This window comes from Anomaloglossus baeobatrachus, chromosome 3 (genome assembly GCF_048569485.1).
Source record: "Anomaloglossus baeobatrachus isolate aAnoBae1 chromosome 3, aAnoBae1.hap1, whole genome shotgun sequence".
Taxonomy (NCBI): Eukaryota; Metazoa; Chordata; class Amphibia; order Anura; family Aromobatidae; genus Anomaloglossus; species Anomaloglossus baeobatrachus.
In genome coordinates, this window is record NC_134355.1 from 101,967,840 (window position 1) to 101,995,619 (window position 27,780).

General features: G+C 41.9%; 1 protein-coding gene across 1 annotated transcript in view; it reads right to left on the reverse strand.

The window, feature by feature from the left end:
* LOC142297178 (protocadherin Fat 4-like) overlaps positions 1-27,780 on the reverse strand; it is a 225,280-nt gene that overhangs the window by 81,876 nt on the left and 115,624 nt on the right. The window contains exons 23-25 of the mRNA XM_075341447.1: positions 10,961-11,143; positions 3,282-3,501; positions 413-546 (exon numbers count right to left, since the gene is read on the reverse strand). Coding sequence (XP_075197562.1) covers positions 413-546; positions 3,282-3,501; positions 10,961-11,143 — 537 coding nt within the window. The remainder of the gene's footprint in view (positions 1-412; positions 547-3,281; positions 3,502-10,960; positions 11,144-27,780) is intronic.

Below are 27,780 nucleotides of genomic sequence, written 5' to 3' on the forward strand. Positions count from 1 at the left end.
TCACTGCGGCCGGAAGCAGTGGCAGCGGAGAGTCGGCAGGACTGGAGTCCGAAGATCAGCACCACGGACAGCGACGCCAGGGACAGGCGAATAGAAAGTTCCCGTTCTCCGTGTGTTATCACGGATAACACACGGAGAACACACGTAGCCTATAAACACGGCTCACAGAGGGCAAAACGCACCTCTGACACGTCCGTGAAAAACGTGCGTGGTTTTTCACGAACGTGTGAAAGAGGCCTAACATAGATTTAGAAAATTTGTGAACAATATTTGAGAGAAAAAGGCCTTACATGGACAAATAAAAAGTTTTACCTTTGAGTTCTGTTCATGAACAATGGGAGCAAAAAAAAAAAAGTATTCAGTGTATAGTACACAGTCATACAGGACATAAAGTATCTCACTGTTCCCTCACCTGATAGAAAGGAGCCGTCTTGTTATTTCTGGCTGTAAGAGTTAGTATGGACTTTTCTTTTACTTCATGGTCAAGATGGTTTTTAATGAAAATGTTTCCAAGCAGTCCATCTACATCAAACTGGTCATCATCATCTGTCCTCAGATAAACACATAGAATATCATCAATCATTAAGTTAAATGGTAAAGATTAGATCACAGGCACACGTTGAGTATTTGGTGATTTATTTATTTTTTTACCTCGGGCACCACTACTGCATTTATCAACCACTCCTGGTTTTGACTTAGAAATACTGAGGTGAAGAACTCCCCGAATACTCAAGGTGTGCTCATGGCCTAATGTATCTAGATCCATAAGTAATGGATGTGTATATTTTAGCTTCCAGTAGGATATGCTGACATTTAGCTTCATCAGTCATGAACTTTGGCTAATAACAGAGAATAAGAGGTCCAAAAAATTTAAAACAAGTACAAAACATGAAACAAATGAACCCTTTATACAAGAAAAAACAAAGAATGAATATTAGAGAACGTCAGCACAGCAGTAGACTTACAGCTGAAACCAGAAGTTTACATACACTATCTAAAAAGACACATTTGCATGTTTTTATCACTATCTGACATGAAATCGGAATAAACCTTTCCCATTTAAGGTCAATTAGAAACCAAAATTATTTATATTTGCCAAATGCCAGAATAATGAGACAGAATGTTTTAAGGCATTTATATTACTTTCTGCAAAGTCAAAAGTTTACATACACTAAAGGCCACTTTACACACAGCGACATCGCTAGCGATGTCGCTGGTGAAAGCATCCGCCCCCGTCGGTTGTGCATCACGGGCAAATCGCTGCTTCTGGCGCACAACATCGCTAGGAACAGTCACACATACTTACCTGCCTAGCGACGTCGCTGTGACCGGCGAACCGCCTCCTTTCTAAGGGGGGCGGTTCGTTCGGCGTCACAGCGGTGTCACTAAGCGGCCGCCCAATAGAAGCAGAGGGGCGGAGATGAGCGGCCGGAACATCCCACCCACCTCCTTCCTTACTCATTGCCAGCGGTCACAGGTACAATGTTGTTCCTCGTTCCTGCGATGTGTGCTGCCGCAGGAATGCCGAACAACCTGCATCCTGCAACAGGAACGATATTTGAGATTAGAAAGACGTGTCAACGATAAATGATATGGTGAGTTATTTTGATAGTTAGCGGTCGTTCGTGCGTTTCACATGCAACAACAACGCTAACAAGGCCGGATGTGCGTCACAAATTCCGTGACCCCAACGACATCTCGTTAGCGATGTCGTTGCATGTAAAGCCCCCTTAAGAGTACTGTGCCTTTAAACAATATGATAAAACTAGAAAACAGAAGTGCTGATAGGGTCTTACCAGATAAACAGAGGAGTAATCTATAACAGTATAAACTCACCTAATGTGGTTGTGAGAGTCACAACCACCACAGATATCATAAGATAATGGCGGCTGCCGCAGCCCCATGTGAATGTGTCTTCAAAGCAGGAGAGAGAGGGGGTTAATGCCGCGCATTCGCCAGAAAAGATGTAAAATTGTTGATTAATTAATAAATAATTAATTAATCAACAATTCTACATCTTTTCTGGCGAATGCGTGGCGTTAAACCTTTCTCCTCTCCTGATTTAAACAATATGGGACCGCCCATATGATGATGTCATGTCTTTGGAAGCTTTTGATTGGTTTATTAACAATATCTGAGTTAGTTAGAGACACACCTGTGGATGAATTTGAATGCACACCTGAAACACAATGTTCTTTATGTAGCATCATGGGAAAGTCAAAAACGAGTACTGTGTCAACATGGGCTGAAAGGCTACTCTGCCAGGAAGAAGCCATTACTCCAAAAGAAACATAAAAAAGCCAAAGTTATGTTTGCAAATACACACAGGAACAAAGATCTTAATTTTTGGAGACATCTCCTGTGGTCTGACAAAACTAAAATTGAATTGTTTGGCCATAATGACCATCATTATGTTTGGAGAAAAAAGAGAGAAGCTTTGAAGCCTAAGAACACCATACCGACTGTGAAAGACAGGGTTACAGCATCTTGTTGTGGGGTTGTTTTGCTGTAGGAGGGACTAATCCACTTGACAAAATAGATGGCATCATGAGGAAAGAAGATTATGTGGCAATACTGAAGCAACATCTCAACACATCAGCCAGGAACTTAAAGCTTGGGTGCAAATGGGTCCTCCAAATGGGCAATGACCCAAAGCATACTGCCAAACTGGTTACAAATTGGCTTAAGAATAACAAAGTCAATGTTTGCAGTGGCCATCACAAAACTCTAATCTCTATCATATTGAAAATTTAAGGGCAAAGCTAAACAGGCTGGTGCGAGCAAGACGACCTACAAACATGGCTCAGAGACACCAGTTCTGTCAGGAGGAATGGGTACAACTTCCTACTACCTGGTGTAAGAAGCTTGTGGAAGGATATGCAAAATGTTTGATCCAAGTTATACAGTTTAAGGGCAATGGTACCAAATACTAATGAAATGTATGTAAACTTTTGACTTTTCAGAAACTAATAAAAATGCCTTAAAACATTCTCTCTATCTCTCATTATTTTGGCATTTGGCAAATATAAATAATTTGACCTAAAACGTGAAAGGTTTATTCTGATTTCATGTCAGATAGTGAGAAAAACATGTAGATGTGTCTTTTTATATAGTGTATGTAAACTTCTGATTTCAACTGTATATACCAGAAGATATTCACCCATTAACTAATCAGAAATTACTTGGCAGGTGCTAGGAGCATGGCTGGTGGTAGGGAGATGCAGAACATTATGGCTTTATCACGATAATACACATACAATGATATAACACATTCACATTACCAAACAAACTGTAGACTATAAAAGCATTATCTCTACTATCTTCATCAGTTGCTGTGATTTGGCCAATTATTGTGCCAGCTGGTGCGCTTTCTCCGACATACATATCGCCATATGGTGAAAACACGGGCGCCCAGTCATTAATATCCAGTACTTGGATAACGAGAGTTAGGTAGCCTTGTTTTTTATGTGGAATCCCATCATCCTCAGCAGAAATGAAAACCTATATAAGTAAAACAATCTATATTTAGACATTTTATTCTGCATATTTTCATATAAAAAGGGACATATTTGATAATCTTAAAAAACATCCTTGACTTCTGCTTCCATTACATGGACATGCTTTCATACATGGTATGTCGATGAAAACTCCTTGCTATTATTGGGTTGGTCATTTTGGCCTTACCTATTGGTAACCAATGCGTAAAATTAAACTTTGGAGCTATGAAATCATCATTGTCAAACATGAGGAGCGTGTCAATGATGGACACATCATATAAGCCAAGAGTAGCCTGGCGTGAAAAGCAGGGGAAACATATGAACTAACCTGTCAGTCTGACCAAGGTTGTAGTTATAGAAGGTGCAGATAGCAATAACTTAAAGGGGTTGCAAATGGATCAGTCACCATCTTACAAAGTTAAAGTAAATTTATCATCAGGACATCTTATTAAACTGCAGCCATCACTATTAGGATCCCTATCGATCCAGTCCATACGACCCTGCAGGAAGGCATACTGCTAAAAATGATCTTTATACATCGCTCTCCCTGTATGGTAATCATCACTGAGCGGTCCGATGGGCATTTATGGACCAATATCGGTGCCTTCTCCAAGCTCACTAACCCAACCCATCAATCAAAGGCAGAGAGGCAAAAGGAGTATAAACACAATTTCTAGCAGTGCTCCAGACTGCAGGGATGCATAGAACAGATCATTAGGATAACATGTTGGCAGCTAGTAACAGCTAATTCCACGACAAGTTCTCTTTAAGGATTAATGCCACATATTTTCTACCTGTACAGGACGTCTAAATCCATTATTAGTTGCTATAGTTTACCATTGATCCCTTTGGGGTGAAAATTTCACATGGTTTCCTTAAGTTACTTTATTGCTAGGCAAATACAATTTTGAGTATTTTAAGTATTTTATTGGTTTTCATGAAAAACATAACAGGTTATAAAATTCCACTTTGCATGACAAATCGTGAATTTCGGCACCATAAGGTCCAGTGAAAGAAGAAAGAAAGGGGGGAAGAGAAGGAGCCGGAAGGCGTCTCTTTAATACAGCGTTGTGACGGACACTTAGGGGGCCACACATGAAGAATCCTTATGCAAGGACCTCCCCTCTCCCCCCTCCCCCCGGTCCCTCACAATGGAAACTTATCACAAAAGAAAACTCCTAAGAAGGAAAGTTGAAAAGTAAGAGGAAAAATGGAGAAAGGAACAGCCACAAAGAGAATACCACGGGGCCATCGCCCACCCACCATGTTCATGTAAAGAGACACAGTCTCGGTCAGAAGTGAGGTTATGTCATGAGTTCGAACTACACCCTGCCAAACCATTTTGTGATCAGAAGTTCCGCATCCCCCCGCGATTGGGCCAGAACCCTCTCCATCCGATATATTGCATTCACTTCGACAATCCACTCTTCTAAGGTTGGAGAGTCCGCCGTCTTCCAGTGGCGAGGTATAACAGTCTTGGCGGCCTGCGGAAGGTGTCGCAGAACAGTTTTTTTATAAGCTGTCTGGGACATAGGAAACATATAGAGCAGGACCGCCTCAGGACTTCTAGGCACCACCACTCCTGAGACCTCTTTGATCGCCTCCAGCACTCCCTCCCAGAAGGTCCTCAGGGCTGTGCATGACCACCAGATATGTGTCATAGTACCCCCCTGAGTCCCACATCTCTAACAATTGTCCGGAATCTCGGGCCACCACCTATGGAGGAGGGAAGGGACCCTGTACCATCGTGATATGACTTTATAACTGGTCTCCTGGGACTTAGTGGCAGTCACAGATTTATGTGACAAATGGAAGCAACGCTCCCATTGTTCTTTAGAGAACATTTGGTTGAGTTCCCCTTCCCACACTGCACAAAAGGGGGGGAGAGCGTCCAAACCTCCCGAGACCAGCAATTTGTATATAGCTGAAATATTGTGATTAGGGGTAGTCTTTGTAGTACACATGGCCTCAAAGGCAAATACAATTTTATTGCCATACAAGTTCAAAAATATGCAATGTGATATTATATTATGTGTTTTCCAGATCACCAGCAGAATGTCATTCCTAGGCAGTTTAGTTAGATATGTTGAGCCATGCCATACTAATTATTTATGGTATTGTATTATGTCTTTGTTGAGGGCCAAGTCAGCGCTTATAGGGCAAATAGGTTCTTCAGAAAGGAAGAGGACAGGACTCTTGGCTCCTCTCTCCCAGGCTAACCAGTTCTCTCCTGCTTTGCTCTGATGAGGGGCAAACACCCTGAAACATGTGTCTGCAAATGCCATATCTGATTTGGCGTCTTATCTTACCCTAAGTCATGTGGCAGAACCCGTTAAAGGTTTGATGCTGACTTTTAGAATTGCTGCTTAGATACAGTAGGTTACACTACAGCTTTTGTCCAATTCAACACTGAAAAGGCAATTTGCATGTATTATGCATGTGATAGATTTCCAACAAATGCATGTGTGATACGCTGCATCAGGGATGTGTGAGTTTTATCAAAATAGCTACAGTGCCTACAAGTAGTATTCAACCCCCTGCAGATTTAGCAGGTTTGATAAGATGCAAATAAGTTAGAGCCTGCAAACTTCAAACAAGAGCAGGATTTATTAACAGATGCATAAATCTTACAAACCAACAAGTTATGTTGCTCAGTTAAATTTTAATAAATTTTCAACATAAAAGTGTGGGTCAATTATTATTCAACCCCTAGGTTTAATATTTTGTGGAATGACCCTTGTTTGCAATTACAGCTAATAATCGTCTTTTATAAGACCTGATCAGGCCGGCACAGGTCTCTGGAGTTATCTTGGCCCACTCCTCCATGCAGATCTTCTCCAAGTTATCTAGGTTCTTTGGGTGTCTCATGTAGACTTTAATCTTGAGCTCCTTCCACAAGTTTTCAATTGGGTTAAGGTCAGGAGACTGACTAGGCCACTGCAACACCTTGATTTTTTCCCTCTTGAACCAGGCCTTGGTTTTCTTGGCTGTGAGCTTTGGGTCGTTGTCTTGTTGGAAGATGAAATGATGACCCATCTTAAGATCCTTGATGGAGGAGCGGAGGTTGGCCAAAATCTCCAGGTAGGCTGTGCTATCCATCTTCCCATGAATGCAGACCAGATGGCCAGGCCCCTTGGCTGAGAAACAGCCCCACAGCATGATACTGCCACCACCATGCTTGACTGTAGGGATGGTATTCTTGGGGTCGTATACAGTGCCATCCAGTCTCCAAACGTCACGTGTGTGGTTGGCACCAAAGATCTCGATCTTGGTCTCATCAGACCAGAGAACCTTGAACCAGTCTGTCTCACAGTCCTCCAAGTGATCATGAGCAAACTGTAGACGAGCCTTGACATGACGCTTTGAAAGTAAAGGTACCTTACGGGCTCGTCTGGAACGGAGACCATTGCGGTGGAGTACGTTACTTATGGTATTGACTGACACCAATGTCCCCACTGCCATGAGATCTTCCCGGAGCTCCTTCCTTGTTGTCCTTGGGTTAGCCTTGACTCTTCGGACAATCCTGGCCTCGGCACGAGAGGAAACTTTCAAAGGCTGTCCAGGCCGTGGAAGGCTAACAGTAGTTCCATAAGCCTTCCACTTCCGGATAATGCTCCCAACAGTGGAGACAGGTAGGCCCAACTCCTTGGAAAGGGTTTTGTACCCCTTGCCAGCCTTGTGACCCTCCACGATCTTGTCTCTGATGGCCTTGGAATGCTCCTTTGTCTTTCCCATATTGACCATGTATTAGTGCTGTTCACAAGTTTGGGGGGGGTCTTAATTAGTCAGAAAAGGCTGGAAAAAGAGATAATTAATCCAAACATGTGAAGCTCATTGTTCTTTGTGCCTGAAATATTTCTTAATACTTTAGGGGAAACAAACTGAATTCTGGTGGTTTGAGGGGTTGAATAATAAATGACCCTCTGAATAAACTTTTCCCAATTTAAAAAAAAAAAAAGAAAAAGAAATAACATTCTTTTTTGCTGCAGTGCATTTCACACTTCCAGGCTGATCTACAGTCCAAATGTCACAATGCCAAGTTAATTCCGAATGTGTAAACCTGCTAAATCTGCAGGGGGTTGAATGCTACTTGTAGGCACTGTAATATATCGAAGATATGGCCTTCGATAAGAAATGCCTACTCACAGGTGTTCCTGGGAAACGGATTGAAGTTCTGAGGTACTACTACTGGGTGACTTTAAGGGTATGTGCCCACGATCAGTGTTTACAGTGTTTTGGATGCAGCTTGCTTCAGCTGCGTCCAAAACACTGAGATGTACAGTACATGCACAGTGTATGGGATTTACAGAAATCTCGTGCCCATTGTGCATGTACTTACCTGCGGTGTGGCTTTTCCGAGCCAAAAGCATATAAACTGCTGCGGAGTCGCAAGTCTTCTCCGCTGGGAAAACAGACAGAAGAAAGAGACACCGCAACTGCCTGAGCCCGGATTGTGGGCATAAGCAGATGCGGTCTCCTGCAAAGGAGGCTCACGGCCCCACAGGTCAGGACCCGTTGAGTCCAGGATGCAGTGGATCCTGATCATGTACCCTAAGACTTAAGCCTGCTTTACACGTTACAATATGTCGTGCGATCGCATTTGTGATCGCACCCGCCCCCATCGTTTGTGCGATACGGGCAATTTCTTGCCCGTGTTGCACAATGCTGTAACCCCCCGTCACACGTACGTACCTTCCAAACAACCTCGCTGTGGGCGGCAAACATCCACTTCCTGAAGGGGGAGGGACGTTTGGCGTCACAGCGACGTCACACAGCGGACGGCCAATAGAAATGGAGGGGCGGAGGTGAGCGGAACGTAAACATCCCGGCCACCTCCTTCCTCCCGCATTGGCGGCGGCCGCAGGTAAGCTGCAGTTCATCGTTCCTGGGGTGTCATACGGAGCGATGTGTGCTGCCTCGGGAACAATGAACAACCGGATGTTCGACTTTTAGAAAAAGAGCGACGTGTCAACGATGAACGAGAAGGTGAGTATTTCTGCTCGTTCATAGCTGTCACACGCTACAATATCACTAACGATGTGCGTCACTTACGACGTGACCCCGCCGACATCTCGTTAGATATATCGTAGCATGTAAAGCCCGCTTAAGTCTGCACTGAGTTCAGATAACAAAGCTGGGTCATACATCAACATGTACATAAGTGTCCTCTTTATGTCTCCTGATAGTAATCCAGAAGTCATAATGGGAAGTATCTCCCACAAATTGAGGTCAAACATATGCAGACGATGCAGGTAGACGAGGAGAATCTGTACAGCAGTTTATAATGCCTGCACTATAGTCAGCTAGTAAGTGAAGAGAGCACATTATTATGCTGCAAAACCCTAGGGCTTAGTGAGGGCCTAAATGCAGCATGTAAAAAGCAAAAGTCTAAGCTGCAGTTGGTGCTTTTGGCTGAGGTGTAGGAAACCAGACCATCTGCATAAGAGAGTACAGACCTTAGAGTTTCGAGGTATGCCACAGCCTCTAGTACAAGGGGCTCCTGCCCCCACAAGTTAGTTAAACCCATTACAGTATAATTACAGCCAAAGCTTTTCCACAAGAAAATCATAACCGAGGTAGTATACAAAGATCAAGGGGTATCTCACAAAAGTCACCATCTGGAGCCCTGCTCTTCATAGTTGTTTGCGAAACCTGGTGATAATGCACCAAGCTGTCAGACAGCCACAAGCCACACATCACAGGCCCACAAGCCACATGTGGCTCCTGAGCTACAGGTTGGGGACCCCTGCTCTAGAACATAGCGCCTTACTCCTGCATGAAGAACGTGCATGTGCTTGTAAAGAGCAAGAGATTAACCATCCATGATATAAGAGGGTAAGCACAGAGGTGGCTGGGGCACATACTTGAATATTAGGGACTATTGTGCAACAACTGTGAAGTGTAGTATACAAAAGTGTATAATGAACAAGACAAGCAAAGGGGTATTGTGGACAGCAATTGAAGTGTGCTATGCTGCTGAGAAATTGTAGAAAGTGACAAAAAGAGGGCTGCAGAGAGAAGGAGCTGTTGCTGAGAAGATTGCAAGCAGACAGTCACAAGTTTCAACAAACTGTCACAACTGTCAGCTAAAAGTGGGAGGTGAATTTAAGTGAGTAACCAGCAGAATTAACTAAAGTGTGGAACAAGTGGCATGTGCTGACGAGCCAGTCAGGAATATGTATAGGGAAGTCGCACAGCCAAGTTAGGCAATGCGCTACCAAAGAGCCAGCTACGAAGTTTGAATTTGTGACAACAGCAAGATTGATGTAAGGGGCTCTCACTACACTAAAGGAATTTAATATGAACAGCAGGAGACCAAGATAAGTGTAAAATGAGGAGTTGCGAAGATAGATTACAGCAGACCATAAAAAGGTGCTACACAAGTTGTTCTCATATCCTAATTTTGGGAAATAGAATCTACAAGTGTGTGACCTGTGTTCCTCCAGTGTGTCAGGTAGAGCTGTTACTTCTGTTAAAATTACGCTAATACGGTACCTTTATTGGCGTGAAGCAACAAACCTCTATATGGTAAAGTAGAATTGAGCTACATACTGCTCTTTTAAGGCTGCTTTACATGCTGCGACATCACTGCGACATCGCGAAAGCACCCGCCACCATCGTTTGTGCGTCACGGGCAATTCGCTGCCTGTGGTGAACAATATCGCTGGTACGTGTCACACGTACTTACCTTCCTAACGATGTCGCTGTGGCCGCCGAACAACCTCTTTTTTAAGGGGGCGGTTCATTCGGCGTCACAGCAACGTCACTCAGCGGGCCACCAATAGAAGCGGCGGGGCGGAGAGCAGCCACATTCACGTTACTCCCACCTCGTTGCCGGAGGACGCAGAAACGCTGTTCGTCGTTCCCGGGGTGTCACACGTAGCGATGTGTGCTGCCTCAGGAACAACGAACAACCTGCGTCCTGAAAGAGCAACAATATTTTGAAAATGAACGACGTGTCAACGATCAACGATTAGGTGAGTATTTCTGATCGTTAGAGGTCGCGAATTCCGTGACCCCAGCAATATCTTGTTATCGATGTCGCTTCGTGTAAAGCGCCCTTTAACGTATTCCTGGCTGAACCTTCATTTTAACAATTTTCAAAAATGGTTACACAACCATTTTGACATGGATTTTCAAAGTAAGTACAACTGTCTCATCAATCTATAAGAGATCTATTAAATATGCAGTTTGTGTTGTGCAATCTGGTGATAGATCCATTTTAAAGTGTGTTGTATTGTAATTACATCTGTTGATCAACCTCCAATCATTTTGACCTTGAATCATTTGGTGAAGTTACATATGCACTGTACAATATATTTTCTGCTCTGAATTCAGTTTTCAAGTAAAAATAAAAGTTAATTTAAAAAAATAAATATTTCATCTTAAGAAGTAGAATCCCTTTATTTTGCAACATTTCCACAAATGAATTTGTTTTAATTGTTAATATTCACAGCTCTGACCTGAAATTCATGGGTTCCGTTTTCATAATCAAAGGTTGTAGTAGCAAAGACTTTCCCATTTGTGGCATCCATAGTGAATAAGCCGGAGTGATTGTTCAGGATGGAATACGTGAGAATTCCATTTTGGCCTGGATCATTATCAGTCGCCTGTACCTGAGCAATGAGCATAGGAACACTCACCCCCTACAAAAAAAAAGACATAGGAAAAGCAAAGTTGAGTGAGAGGCACAAGAGAAGCTGCACTTTATTATTTGATTAGCTCAGTTGATAAATATATTTCTTTGACCTGCAGTAGAATCTGCTTGGGATATTTTAGCCGTGCCATGATTGTCTCCACAGACACACACATATTGCACACTTACTGCATAAGTGCAAGATACATAAACACACTAACCCCATAAAGGTACACATACATACACATGCTCACTACATACAAAATATGTATAACATGGATACACACTCTCTGGAGGAACACACACAGTATTACGTATTGATTAATAAGTGCCATTAAAGGGTGTGTCTAAACTTAGAAAGTTATCATCTATAGGATAGGTAATAGCTCACTGACCCACACAGATCCCAAGAATAGTCATTGTATAAATGCAGGGGTTGGCTGTCACACCAGGTACGGGGAAGTACCAAGTGCACTGCGAAAGGTAAGGTAAGGGAAACTCTGTGTTTAGGGAGAGGGAAGATGGTGACCCCTGACCAAACCTACTGCTGGTCCCTGGGGTCCCTCACCACCCTTGTTAGGTTCAGCAACTGTAGCGCCCCTGAGACCCTCAGGGCACTACAAGGAACTGCATCCTCTTGGGGATGCAAGACCTACCCCCTGGGACCTGGAGAATCAGTGCCTTTTCCACCAAAACACAATCTAAATCCTAGTTCTCCTCTCCACACTGGGCATAGAGGGTTAACCATGTAAGGGGATGGTCGCCATGGGAACGAGTCCCTGGGTATAGCCAACCTGGTGGGAGGGGTGAGTCAGTCAGTGGTGAAAAGGGAGTCGAGTAGCACACAGGAGAGGTGTGCAGATGTGCCTGAGCTGGGTCCGTGTAACGATGACCCCGGGGGCACAGGAGAGAGGTTGCCAGGACGGGTACCAAGATACCACTGGGACCGGAGCATGGACGGGGCACAGGGCCCTAGGTCAAGCGTATGTTTTAGACTTTTTGGCAAATACCTGAGGAGGATATCTTCACGGACTTCACTGAACCAAATAATCCGGGGGCATCAGCAGTAAACTAGGATCAGGGTTTGGACACTTACCTCCCCGCAGGGTCCACACTGCCCGCCGTATTGAGGAGACTGTACCCCAAAAGGGACAGTCGGGGTCACCAAACGCTCCACGCTACGGGGACTCAATCTACAGAGAGTGCCGGGGACAGAGCAACCTGGGTCACTACATTGGCACTGGTCCTCCGGGGACCTGAACCAGCAACCCCTGGGTCCACAGTGCGTAGAGACTTTTAAAAACAACCTGATGGGGTCTCCTTTATTGCCCATCTACATCTCCCAGGCACAGCCCTACCTGCGGAGGGCCTACCATCACAGCTGCCACTACCACCAGCCCTGGGAATACCTACGTTAAGCAGAGGCGGTTCTCCATCCCTAACCGCATGTTGAACTAAAAAAAATAAAAAATCATATTTTTCCCACAAAGATGTTGTTTTAGCCCCAAATTTTGCGTAGTAATAGAAAATGGACCATACATTTTTTTTGTGCAATTTCTCCTGCGTACAAGGATACTCCATATATGGTGGAAACTACTGTTTGGGCGCATGGCAGAGCTTGGAAGGTAAAGAGTGCTATTTGAATTTTGGAATGCAGAATTGTCTGGACTAGATAGCCGATGCCATGTCACTTTTGCAGAGACCCTGATAGTGGATATCATGTTGTGTATGCGAGCCCCTGATGTGCCCAAACTGTGGACCCCTGGAAGTAATCCCATTTTGGAAACTAGACCCCTCATGAAATTTATCTAGATGGTTGGTGAGTGAGCACCTTGAACCCACAAGTGCTTCACAGAATTTTAGAATGTTGAGCTGTGAAAATGAAAAAATACATTTTCACTACAAAAATGTTTCCTTAACGCCATATTTTTAATTTTTACAAGGGTAACAGGAGAAAATAGGCCATACAATTTGTTGCAAAATTTCGTCTGAGTACACCAATACCCCATGTTTAATGAAAAACTACTGTTTGGGTTCACAGCAGGGCTCTGAGAGAAGGAGAGCTATTTGAATAGCACCATTTGGCTGGAATAGATTGTGGACACCTTGTTACATTTGAAGATCTCCTGACATGCCAAAACAGCAGAAACAGTCAACAATTGAATCCATTTTGGAAATTTCTCAAGGAATTCACCTTGGGGTATAGTGAGCTATTTTAACCTTCAGATGTATCACTGAACTGTATAACACTGGGTTGTGAAAATAAAGATTAAACATTTTTTCCACTAAAATGTTGCTTTGGCCCCAAAGTTTTAATTTTCAAAAAAGGTAAAAACCAAAAAACTGCATCTACAAATATAGCAAGTGTGAACAGGTGCTAACTACTAAAACTACACTAAACACAAAGCGATACAGCAGTACTCCGTAAGCCATAAGACATATGCAAATATAGAATAGATCAAATTTAAACTGCATAAATGCTATATAAATATACTTAAAAAAATGAAAGTTCTTTGCTCAAAAATTGGGCATTTTTTGTATGCCCATCAACCACGGCAAGGTGATGTTTCTTTGATGGGACGCTATACTAGTGTCAAGGCTCTCCTGGACTACAAGTCTACATATATATGGCAGAGAGGATCTAGCACTAATTAAAAAGCACCCCTGTGGCTCATAGGCAGAGAGCACAGTCAGAATAGGAGACTGTGTACACCTCCAATATATACTGCAAAAGCCCCCAAAAAACTGCATCTCCAAATATAACAGAAAAGGTAGTAAAAATTGACCATACCATTTGTTACACACTTTCTCATGAATTTGCCAATACCCCATATGTGATTGAAAACTACTTTTGAGGCACAGTGCAAAGCTCTGAAGTGAAGGAGTGCCCTTTTGGAGTTCAGATTTAGTTGGAATGGTTTGGAGGTGCCATGTCACATTGGCAGAGCTCCTGACATGCAAGAAAATCAGACCCACCCACCCTCTAAAAGTGACCCCATTTTACAAAGTACACCTCTTAATGAATTCATCTCGGGGTGCAGTGATGTGCATATTGACAACACAGGTGTCTCACATAATTTTATACCATTGGGCGGTGAACAAAGAATAATTACATTTTTAAATAAAATGATGTTTAAATAATAAAATAATAGACCACGCATTTATTATATTTATTTATTGTGCACTTTTTCCTGAGTGAGCTAATACCCTCCATGTAATCAGGAACTACTTTTGAGGTACAGAGCAAAGCTGAGAAGGGAAGGAGCAGCATATTGGACTTCAAAGTATGCTAGAATGGTTTGCGGGTGCCATGTCACATTGGCAGAGGCCCTGAGGTGAAACTCCCAATGGATCCATTCACTATAATGAGACAGAAAACTTACTCCATTTTTCCTCTGTTCAGTGGTGTCCATCTTTTGAAAGGTGCACAAAACTATTGATGACCGAACGTTGGTGCACGCTCAAAAAGACGTGTAATAATATGGACACTGCCGGACCACAGGCCAGGCGGAGTTCAAAGTGACTCCCCCTACCTCATTACAGTGAATTTTCCATTGGGAATATTGTCTGAATCACGTAGTCATTTACACGTAGTCCCCGGGGTGTATGCACTCAGTGTAGAGCGCAGGATAAATATGAGCCGCACCGTACTGCGATCTTTGGAAGGCAAAATGAACAAATCAACAGCAGTTGAAGAATTGGCTTTATTTATTTTTTATGCCATTCACCGTCCAGTATAAGTGACAGGGCGCCTTTATTCCTCAGGTCAGTACGATTACAGCAATACCAGATTTATATTGTTTTTACGTTTGGCAACTATCACACAAAAAAAAATCTTTTTTACAAAATAAAGTTTTTTTGCATCACCAAATTTTGAAGGCTATTGTTTTTTTTTATTTTTCTGCCAACAGGTCATGTGAGGACTATTTTTTGCGGGATGAGTTGACGTTTTCATTGGTACCATTTTAGCCCACATAATATTTTTTTATCTATTTTTATTCCACTTTTTGTAAGGCAGAAACATGAAAAAACTGAAATTTAGTAATTGTTATCTTTTGGTTTCTTATTTAATGCCAATCACCATGGTATAAAAGTGATGACAGTTTTATTCTTCACGCCAGTATGAATACAGCGATACCACATTTATATTTTTTTATGTTTTGCCTCTTATCCACCCAAAAAATTATTTTCTAGAAAAAAAATTCTTTTGCATTGCTGTATTCATAGAGCTATAGCTTTTTTATATTTTTGTTGACGGAGCTGTATGGAGGCTTGTTTGTTTTTTGGGTCAAGATGATGTTTTCATCTGTACTATTTTTATTTATGTATGAATGTTTTATCACATATTGTTCCACTTTTTTGCCAACTGTATGATGAAAGGACAACGTTTTTGCAACTTTGTTTTACGGTGTTCAATTAAAGATGAGCAAACCTTTGGAGGTTCAGTTCGTTGGCTATGATTAGAACGTCAAACTCACAAGGCTGGGGATGTGAAGCGATACCTCATGGAGACCTTCCTACAAGTCATTGGGTATGGTGGCTGCTTGGAGTGGCCTCCACGCTCACCTGACCTGACCCCATTGGCTTCTTTCTGTGAGGTCACATCAAACAGCAGGTGTATTCGACCCCTCCACCAACATTGCAGGACCTACGACGACGTATCACAGATGCTTGTGTCACCTACCATATTGCACAACGTGCAGCAAGATACAGTATGCTGTCCAGAGTACAGATGTGCATTGCAGCTGACGTGGCCACTTTGAGCATCAAAGTTAAAGGAGTGCCATATGCGTGACCAGCGTTTAATGTTTTGGGGGGATCAAGGGTTTCATATCATAGCATTTCTGTATACAAGGTGTCGATTCGTATTGAATTGATGATGCCCTACAACTTTGTAATTCACTTTTTTCCTCTATCTTGTTCCGTTTTCGAAATAAAAATGCTAACTCCATTGTTTTCCACCAGGTGGCGCTATAGGTGGTCTCATTGAGTAGCGCATGGCTACTTTACTTTACCTAGACACCACTTTTATGCCTATAGCTGCCGCCGTTATCAAGTTAATGGCGGTGGACAGGATATGGGTGGACACACTGTATAAAGTATATCTCATACAATTAAACTCAAAGAAAAGAGGGTATTGCGCTATCCAAAAGATAAATACATAAAGACAAATATTGTCTGGGAATAAAACTAAATAATACTAGAGTGTTATATGTAAAAATAATTGATATTGCTCTCTCCAAACAGTGCAGCAGATGACATCAAGAAAGGAACAGAAAGGAGAAAAGAAATATATGTGCGGCCACGAAGGCATAGAGTGGCACAAACAGTATATAGGTTAAAAACTAATATTGTACTTGCCCATCCAGGCAAAAAGTGATACCAAAGAATGTAGGCAATATAAAGTCTAGTAAATAACCACCATATAACACCAAGGTTGGTATAAAAAAATATAGCCCAATACTTAGCACTAGCTAAGAAAACAATACGGAGTAGCAGCAGGAGGGGCAAGGAGAGAATTTGGGATATACAGACAGCCATAGGGACAAGTGTCAAGCTGTAAATACCGTGCAAGAAGCAGATGAAAAGAACAAATACCCTGACGCGCGTTTTGCCTGGGGCTTCTTCGTGAAAGTTCTTGTTAGTTTTTTGGCATATCCCCCTTGTCTGTTTTTAAGCTTCATGTTCCAATAAAGATGTAATTGGTTCTTAACCTTTGGCTATTTATTCTATTATTTTTGTAGCAATTATTTGTGACTTTAGAGTCAGCCACTATATCTTTTTTGATCATTTACTGGTCTTTTCTGTTGTTTTTAGTGTTTGGTTTGAAAACTAAACTTAGGTTCCATCATCTCTATCATCTCTAGTGGTAATACAATTTTCTTTACATAAATATACATATTAAGTGGTATAATTTTTTTCATTTTTTTTGTTCTTTATTCTCTGACTGTTTTTAAAATATTTTTACAAATTTGTTTTACTTTTTTTACTTTTTGACTTAGTCACTACATGGGACATTACCTTTTATTGCCCTGATCACAGCTATAATGTATTTCAAAGTAGTGCTTTAATGCAGTACAGGGAAAAGCCTCTGGGATCATGCTTTTCTTTCAGCTACTCTTGTTGCGAGGTCTCCTTAACACCACCCTCAGAATCGCAAAACTGTTTTTGGCTCACAAGTGCAAAAGGCACATGGACATGGAATGGCTCACGTCTCTCTTGTGGCCGCTCACATCCACGGGTCCTTCCAGTCGGCAACCTCATACACTGCGGAGTGGCCACCTTGCGCTACATGATCCATGATCGGGATACCCGGTGATTCAGCTGGGCTTCCACTCTGTAGGTCAACAGTGGAGGCTGTAGTAATGCTCGCCGAACTCCACCATCTCCTCTTGCTCTCAGGGTAAGGCACGGTATTGTGGTGGCCAAGGCTGCGGGCATTGCTTGTGGTGGGCACTCAGCCGCCAAAGGGTCCAAGTTTCAGCATGGCATACTGCAACCATGTACCTTCCAGTTCTTCCAGTTTATTCTGGGCTGCCACCCATTCCCCATCAGCTTCTCGGGAAGGGCAGTCTCCTACTTTCTGGTGCACTCGCTGAAGGCTAGCACCAATCTTCACCGGGCATGGCTTCACTCCCAGTTTCTGAACATGTGCTGCATCGCTTCAGGCTATTTTTCTCACCTTGCATGAACTTGCCAAAGGCAGTTTTTTCTGTACTGTTGCTTAATCCCCAACTTCCTAGTGTTGCAGACTGCGGTTTGCGCTATTTTTCCTTGAGTACATTCACGACAAGCATTGCCCATGTTCTGGCTTTGGCCATGTCTGTCCCATTTTGCCTCGTAGTTAAATACCTTGTTTTCTTCATGTGTCATCCCTGCAGTCCATCTTGACAGATTATGTGAGAATCGGTCCTGCTCGCAGCACCACTTGAAGGGGGGAGCCGGGTGATGGCCGGCAGGGCTCCACTTTCCTTCCCAATCTGGTGTTGTGTATGTATTTCGCCCCGGCTAGGGGGTGCGACACTTACTTGTGTCTTCAGCGGCTCATTTGCCACACCGTTTACGGTCACTGTCATAGACGTAGTTGGGTAATACATCACTGAAATGATTTCCTTTTAGCTCAAACTCCATCTTCTTTATTTAGCAAATAACCTATGTGACAGACACCTTCATAATAAATATTCAAGGATAGACATGCCACTTTCCTCCTGCATTACCATTCTGCTGCCACTACCCTATGGAGTAACCTTCTGTCTAGCCCTCAATTTGGGTATTAGCTCTCCAGAAGCGGAGTCTGAATTCTGTATTCCCCATTTCTTGCCTTTGCGGCTTGCCGTGTCCTTTGAACACAACAGAGGGTACCTTCTGAGTCTTGGGCGGAGCCCGGATCAGAACTAGTTAGTCCCAGGAACCCCTATGCAGAACTGAGCTTCTTTCTCTGGCCTGTCTGCCTAACTAACTCTTTGCTCCTCCCTCTGTGCCCTGTCTCTTAGGCTCCCACATTATGCATATCTGGCCTGCTTTACACCTGCACATAACACTTCCTATTGCTAACACACACTATCTACCACTTAACCCTCTCCTGCACACTTGGTCCCAACTCCCTACATTGTACTAAATCTTATACAGTATTAAAAATTCTATATGCATTACCTGGTAACAATACAATATTTCCCCTCAACAAAAGACCTTACATAAAACAAAATACAATAATGCTCAACAGTCATGACATACATTACATACAAAGACACAATGGGATCAAATCTAACCAAGACACAATAGAATACATATATAGATCTATAAAACGCAGTACACACTCAGTGGGAGTGGGACAATCTTCCAACCTAACACACAATCGCACACTCACTATATACAGACATGCATACACACACTGACTACATACAGACATGCATATGCACACTCACATAAATACAGACATGCATACGCACATTTACTACATACAGACATGCATACGCAGACCCACTACATACAGACATGCAAACCCGCATTCACTATATACAGACATGCATATTCAGAAGTAAGGAAAAAACGGAAACAGCACTCACTGGTATTTGCTGTGTAGCACTCAGGTTTATTTCACAAACGGAGGGTACATGCTTCGGCGTTACAGGGAGGGAAAGAGGATGGTCAGCACACAAAGACGACGGCCGTTTCGCCCCTAAGGGTGGGGCTTCGACGGGTCTTGCAAATTAGTGACCTCACTAGCAATTTATAAAAAAGCAGCAAGCTCCAATCTTAGTGCAGGTGAGTTAAAAACAAATAAAAACATAACGTCCGAATGGACTTAATATCACTAAATGGACCGCAATGACGGGCACACTGTATTATTATGTGTAATTATGCTATAAATGATGACTTTTTTTCAGCCTAAAAAAACAACTAAGTCGTTTTTTTCATTAAAGCCTAGCGGGCCCATTGCATTATATCTAATAATATATTCAGCTTCTTTTTGCAAAAGAAATTTATGAGTATCACCTCCACTGGGTGAGGGTACCACCAAATCTAATCCAGCAAACATCAAAACGTTACAATTTGCCTCATGTGAGTTTTTTTTATATGCTGGATCATTTTAGTGGCACCCACTCCTGTGGATATAGAATTTCGGTGTTAACAGAAACGCACAAAAAGCGGTCTAATCGTCTTCCCGATATAATAAAAGCCACAAGGGCAGAAGACGATATAAATTACCATTTTAGTTCTACATGTAATGAGATGTTTGGTTGTGTGCCAGGCATTACCTACTTTAAAAGATTTCCCGGTGAGGTGGAATTGACAGAAAGAACAATTGCCGCACTTATGATTGCCCACAGGGCCAAAATGATGCAGCCAGGTAGAGGTTGGTATGTAGCGTTTTTTTTACTAACATATCTCCGATGTTTTTAGACCGTCTATATGTGATTAGTGGTCTATTTTTAGCTATGTCAGTTAAATCTTTATCTTTTTTTATTAGATGCCAGTTTTTATTTATTATAGATCGGATGGTATTGTCCATAGGACTAAATTTAAAATTGAACATCAGACGTTATTGTGAACTGCTTTTTTGATCATTATTGGCAACTATTTTTCTAGACGATTTATTTTTTTTTTCTTTTTCTTTTGCTACCTTTTTAATAGCTCGTTCCTGTGCTGCAATTATCTCGGTCTGTGGGTAACCACGTTCAAAAAATCTTTTCTGAAGATCCAGAATTTGTTCATTTAATTTCTCAGGATTATTCGTAATTCTGTAGAGACGTAAAAACTGGCTGTATGGGATGGATTTGAGGACATGTCTCGGGTGGGCACTTTTATGATGTAACAAATTGTTCACTGCCATAGGCTTCCTAAAAATCTCTCGTGTGATTTGCCCTTCTTTAATCACTAATTTAACGTCTAAAAATTCGATTTCTTTTTCCCCAAATTGATGGGTAAATAGCATATTGTATTTATTTGTTACGTTTAAGTGATGGACAAATGCTTTTACGTCACTCTCTTCTCCATCCCATACAATCAGGACATCATCCACAAAACGTAAATACAGTTTTATGTGTTTGATAAACGGATTATTCAGGCCATATATCAGGTCTTCCTCTACTGTGACCAGGTATAAATTTGCAAAGGTGCAGGCCACAGGAGTCCCCATCGCCACCCCACTGTGTTGCACAAACCAATCATTCCCGAATTTGAAAGCATTGTGTGTGAGAACAAACAATAATGCTTCCTCAATGAATTTAATTTGTTCTGGGGCTTCTCCTATTTTATTAAGTCTATCTACAATAACTTCCACTCCTTGCCGTTGTGGTATTCGTGTATATAGACTCTCGATGTCTAAAGAAACCCATTTAAATGGGGGCTGCCATTCAAAGCTTTGTAACTGGTACAACAAATCACTTGTGTCTTTTATGAAAGATGGAATACAAGCCAATAAGGGATGAAGCAACCAGTCGAGATAATTAGACAATGGCTCAGTCAGGGAGCCAACTCCCGAGACAATAGGTCTCCCTGGGGGTGTAACAATTGACTTATGGATTTTAGGAACTGAGTACCAGTGAGGCCTATTTGGAAAAGCGGGGAGTAATTTTTCCACTCTGTTTTTTGTCAGAAAACCTAGGACAACTTGCCTGTTCAGAAATCCCCTCAGTTTTTCTTTAAATTTTATTGTAGGGTCTCCTTTAAGAGCCCCATAAACCTCATTGTTACTCAGTTGATTCTGTGCTTCTTTCAGGTAATATTGCGTGTCCAAGAGCACCGTCGCACCCCCTTGTCTGCTTTTCTTATACTCACATTTTTCAGTGACTGTAGTTTTTTTAACGCAAGTTTTTCTGTTGTAGATAAGTTATCAGGATAGGCGGGGTATGACAGCGCCCGTATGTCACGCAACACAATTTCCTGAAATAGGTCAATATTGTTGCCTGGTGAGACAGGAGGAAAAAATGTAGATTTCACTCCCCCTGTAAAAATTGAAATTTCTCCTTGTGGCTCCCTGACTGAATCAATATCAAACCCTGGTATATTTTCGTCGGTGATGCTTAATAACAATACTGCCTCTGTCAAATTATTGTCATATTCTGCACTTCCATAACAGAAGCCGATAGGATCCGCAATACATTGTCTTTCTGACCAGTCCGTTGTGGGTAATGCATTCTTCTTTTTTTCGGTGGATTTAGTTGAAAAAAAAATTTTCAAGTGCAATTTCCGACAAGCCTTGTACAGATCTATTTCAAAGCTTACGATGTCAAAACTTTCTGGGACACAATAATTAAGGCCTTTTTCTAGTACTGTGATCATCTCTTTGTCCAAAACATGACTAGTCAAGTTGAAAATTTTTTGTTTAGATGGAATAATTAGGCCCTCCAGGCTACTTTCTTCCTTTTCCTGGTTGTGATGCCGTCTGTGCTTCCCCCGGTCCCTTCTTGTACGGCGTCTAAAGGGTTAATTTGTGCTGTTGCTACAGAATCCATACTCAGTCTTCTCTTTTGTGGTGGTGGCTCATCTTGGCCACTAGAATCCGAGTCTGTTGTCCACGCCATTTTCTTGTATTTATTCTTATTACTGGATCTGAAAGGTTTTTTATTTGTCCTGTTTTTCTTAAAAAACGGCATTTCAGTATTTTTATTCCAACTGAAGATGTTGCCTGTCTCATAGTCCATTTTATCTCTCAGGAATTTTTCTTTTTTCCGTTCTTTAACTATGGTCTGGAAGGGGACTAACTTTTTATCTAAATTACTTAGGAACTTTTTCCTTTGCTCTTTTGAGATTCTAGTTTCTAATTCTGATCTTAATTTCACTAATTCTGTTGTAATGTTCTCATGTTCTTGCTCGTTTTTCTGCAAGACTAGCTCTAAAAAATTTTTAGAGCTATCAATTTGGACTTGTTCCCATAATTTCTTAAATTCAACATCTTCCTGGTAAAAGGAAATCGCCTTCATGACTCTTAGGGGCACTTTGCACACTGCGACATCGCAGGTGCGATGTCGGTGGGGTCAAATTGAAAATGACGCACTTCCGGCATCGCATGCGACATCGCAGTGTGTAAAGGCTGGATGATACGATTAACGAGCGCAAAAGCGTCGTAATCGTATCATCGGTACAGCGTCGGCGTAATCCATAATTACGCTGACGCAATGGTCCGATGTTGTTCCTCGCTCCTGCGGCAGCACACATCGCTGTGTGTGAAGTCGCAGGAGCGAGGAACGTCTCCTACCGGCCTCACTGCGGCTTCCGTAGGATATGCGGAAGGAAGGAGGTGGGCAGGATGTTTACATCCTGCTCATCTCCGCCCCTCCGCTCTGATTGGCCGCCTGCCGTGTGACGTCGCAGTGACGCCGCACGACCCGCCCCCTTAACAAGGAGGCGGGTCGCCGGCCACAGGAACGTCGCACGGCAGGTGAGTGTGTGTGTGAAGCTGGCGTAGCGATAACTTTCGCTACGCCAGCTATCATCACATATCGCTGCTGCGACGGGGGCGGGCACTATCGCACTCGGCATCGCAGCATCGGCCTGCGATGTCGTAGTGTGCAAAGCCCGCCTTAAGCCTCTTGGCACGCGGCCGCATTCCTTATATGACCGTAAGGACTGTGCTGACCAGAACAACGAAATTTCTTTTTCCACAAGGCTGGCTATTTTATTTTCCAAGTTTCTTGTACTCATGACTTCAGTGTCTGCTTTGTCATTGCAATCCAGAAAATATGTGCTGGCATCCTCCCTCCCTGAAAAAATGCCTTGTTCATTTGAACTAGCTTCCTCCATATGCTCTGAGTCCATTCCTGCTGAGAAGTTCTGTATTATGTTTAGTGATATATAGCTGTAATAAAGTCCAAAAGAACCGTGTGCTCACTTGTCTTGCTAAATTCTACTAAAAAAAGGGGGCTGAAAGCCCGTACTTACGAAGCGCTCACTGATATCCTAATCAGGCACGAATACTAATATTCTTTATAGCAAGATACTATTTATTTTAATAGCACATGTAAAATTAACGTCTCCTTGCAATATTTCACTAAAACTATGGTCAACTGTGGTCGGTCAGTTGTCAACTGGCAGGATGTACAAGTAAATGTGCAGGAAGCTGCTGGTGCCCACAGCAGTTTGTGGTCAAGTTACATGAACATGACTCAGCTGTCACATGCTGGTGACCATTTAAACACAACCTACAAAGTTTTCCTATAAAAATACACCGGACTCACTTAATGTTAGGGAAACCTTCCAGGACATTGAAATGTACGCACTGCTCCTGTGATGCAAGATGCCATGTTGTTTCCTTATCATTAAATCGAGTCCCTCCGATGTGAAAGGATTGCTACAACAAACGGTAATGTTGATGCATATTTCTGTTATTGTATAAGATTCTATGCTAATGCCTATATGTACCATTGACTATTCATGTGCTATTAAAATAAATAGTATCTTGCTATAAAGAATATTAGTATTCGTGCCTGATTAGGATATCAGTGAGCGCTTCGTAAGTACGGGCTTTCAGCCCCCTTTTTTTTAGTAGAATTTAGCAAGACAAGTGAGCACACGGTTCTTTTGGACTTTATTACAGCTATATATCACTAAACATAATACAGAACTCAGCAGGAATGGACTCAGAGCATATGGAGGAAGCTAGTTCAAATGAACAAGGCATTTTTTCAGGGAGGGAGGATGCCAGCACATATTTTCTGGATTGCAATGACAAAGCAGACACTGAAGTCATGAGTACTAGAAACTTGGAAAATAAAATAGCCAGCCTTGCGGAAAAAGAAATTTCATTGTTCTGGTCAGCACAGTCCTTACGGTCGTATAAGGAATGCGGCCGCGTGCCAAGAGGCTTAAGAGTCATGAAGGCGATTTCCTTTTACCAGGAAGATGTTGAATTTAAGAAATTATGGGAACAAGTCCAAATTGATAGCTCTAAAAATTTTTTAGAGCTAGTCTTGCAGAAAAACGAGCAAGAACATGAGAACATTACAACAGAATTAGTGAAATTAAGATCAGAATTAGAAACTAGAATCTCAAAAGAGCAATGGAAAAAGTTCCTAAGTAATTTAGATAAAAAGTTAGTCCCCTTCCAGACCATAGTTAAAGAACGGAAAAAAGAAAAATTCCTGAGAGACAAAATGGACTATGAGACAGGCAACATCTTCAGTTGGAATAAAAATACTGAAATGCCGTTTTTTAAGAAAAACAGGACAAATAAAAAACCTTTCAGATCCAGTAATAAGAATAAATACAAGAAAATGGCGTGGACAACAGACTCGGATTCTAGTGGCCAAGATGAGCCACCACCACAAAAGAGAAGACTGAGTATGGATTCTGTAGCAACAGCACAAATTAACCCTTTAGACGCCGTACAAGAAGGGACCGGGGGAAGCACAGACGGCATCACAACCGGGAAAAGGAAGAAAGTAGCCTGGAGGGCCTAATTATTCCATCTAAACAAAAAATGTTCAACTTGACTAGTCATGTTTTGGACAAAGAGATGATCACAGTACTAGAAAAAGGCCTTAATTATTGTGTCCCAGAAAGTTTTGACATCGTAAGCTTTGAAATAGATCTGTACAAGGCTTGTCGGAAATTGCACTTGAAAATTTTTTTTTCAACTAAATCCACTGAAAAAAAGAAGAATGCATTACCCACAACGGACTGGTCAGAAAGACAATGTATTGCGGATCCTATCGGCTTCTGTTATGGAAGTGCAGAATATGACAATAATTTGACAGAGGCAGCATTGTTATTAAGCATCACCGACGAAAATATACTAGGGTTTGATATTGATTCAGTCAGGGAGCCACAAGGAGAAATTTCAATTTTTACAGGGGGAGTGAAATCTACATTTTTTCCTCCTGTCTCACCAGGCAACAATATTGACCTATTTCAGGAAATTGTGTTGCGTGACATACGGGCGCTGTCATACCCCGCCTTTCCTGATAACTTATCTACAACAGAAAAACTTGCGTTAAAAAAACTACAGTCACTGAAAAATGTGACTATAAGAAAAGCAGACAAGGGGGTGCGACGGTGCTCTTGGACACGCAATATTACCTGAAAGAAGCACAGAATCAACTGAGTAACAATGAGGTTTATGGGGCTCTTAAAGGAGACCCTACAATAAAATTTAAAGAAAAACTGAGGGGATTTCTGAACAGGCAAGTTGTCCTAGGTTTTCTGACAAAAAACAGAGCGGAAAAATTACTCCCCGCTTTTCCAAATAGGCCTCACTGGTACTCAGTTCCTAAAATCCATAAGTCAATTGTTACACCCCCAGGGAGACCTATTGTCTCGGGAGTTGGCTCCCTGACTGAGCCATTGTCTAATTATCTCGACTGGTTGCTTCATCCCTTATTGGCTTGTATTCCATCTTTCATAAAAGACACAAGTGATTTGTTGTACCAGTTAGAAAGCTTTGAATGGCAGCTCTCATTTAAATGGGTTTCTTTAGACATCGAGAGTCTATATACACGAATACCACAACGGCAAGGAGTGGAAGTTATTGTAGATAGACTTAATAAAATAGGAGAAGTCCCAGAACAAATTAAATTCATTGAGGAAGCATTATTGTTTGTTCTCACACACAATGCTTTCAAATTCGGGAATGATTGGTTTGTGCAACACAGTGGGGTGGCGATGGGGACTCCTGTGGCCTGCACCTTTGCAAATTTATACCTGGTCACAGTAGAGGAAGACCTGATATATGGCCTGAATAATCCGTTTATCAAACACATAAAACTGTATTTACATTTTGTGGATGATGTCCTGATTGTATGGGATGGAGAAGAGAGTGACGTAAAAGCATTTGTCCATCACTTAAACGTAACAAATAAATACAATATGCTATTTACCCATCAATTTGGGGAAAAAGAAATCGAATTTTTAGACGTTAAATTAGTGATTAAAGAAGGGCAAATCATACGAGAGATTTTTAGGAAGCCTATAGCAGTGAACAATTTGTTACATCATAAAAGTGCCCACCCGAGACATGTCCTCAAATCCATCCCATACAGCCAGTTTTTACGTCTCTACAGAATTACGAATAATCCTGAGAAATTAAATGAACAAATTCTGGATCTTCAGAAAAGATTTTTTGAACGTGGTTACCCACAGACCGAGATAATTGCAGCACAGGAACGAGCTATTAAAAAGGTAGCAAAAGAAAAAGAAAAAAAAAATAAATCGTCTAGAAAAATAGTTGCCAATAATGATCAAAAAAGCAGTTCACAAAAACGTCTGATGTTCAATTTTAAATTTAGTCCTATGGACAATACCATCCGATCTATAATAAATAAAAACTGGCATCTAATAAAAAAAGATAAAGATTTAACTGACATAGCTAAAAATAGACCACTAATCACATATAGACGGTCTAAAAACATCGGAGATATGTTAGTAAAAAAACGCTACATACCAACCTCTACCTGGCTGCATCATTTTGGCCCTGTGGGCAATCATAAGTGCGGCAATTGTTCTTTCTGTCAATTCCACCTCACCGGGAAATCTTTTAAAGTAGGTAATGCCTGGCACACAACCAAACATCTCATTACATGTAGAACTAAAATGGTAATTTATATCGTCTTCTGCCCTTGTGGCTTTTATTATATCGGGAAGACGATTAGACCGCTTTTTGTGCGTTTCCGTGAACATCGAAATTCTATATCCACAGGAGTGGGTGCCACTAAAATGATCCAGCATATATAAAAACTCACATGAGGCAAATTGTAACGTTTTGATGTTTGCTGGATTAGATTTGGTGGTACCCTCACCCAGTGGAGGTGATACTCATAAATTTCTTTTGCAAAAAGAAGCTGAATATATTATTAGATATAATGCAATGGGGCCGCTAGGCTTTAATGAAAAAAACGACTTAGTTGTTTTTTTAGGCTGAAAAAAAGTCATCATTTATAGCATAATTACACATAATAATACAGTGTGCCCGTCATTGCGGTCCATTTAGTGATATTAAGTCCATTCGGACGTTATGTTTTTATTTGTTTTTAAGTCACCTGCACTAAGATTGGAGCTTGCTGCTTTTTTATAAATTGCTAGTGAGGTCACTAATTTGCAAGACCCGTCGAAGCCCCACCCTTAGGGGCGAAACGGCCGTCGTCTTTGTGTGCTGACCATCCTCTTTCCCTCCCTGTAACGCCGAAGCATGTACCCTCCGTTTGCGAAATA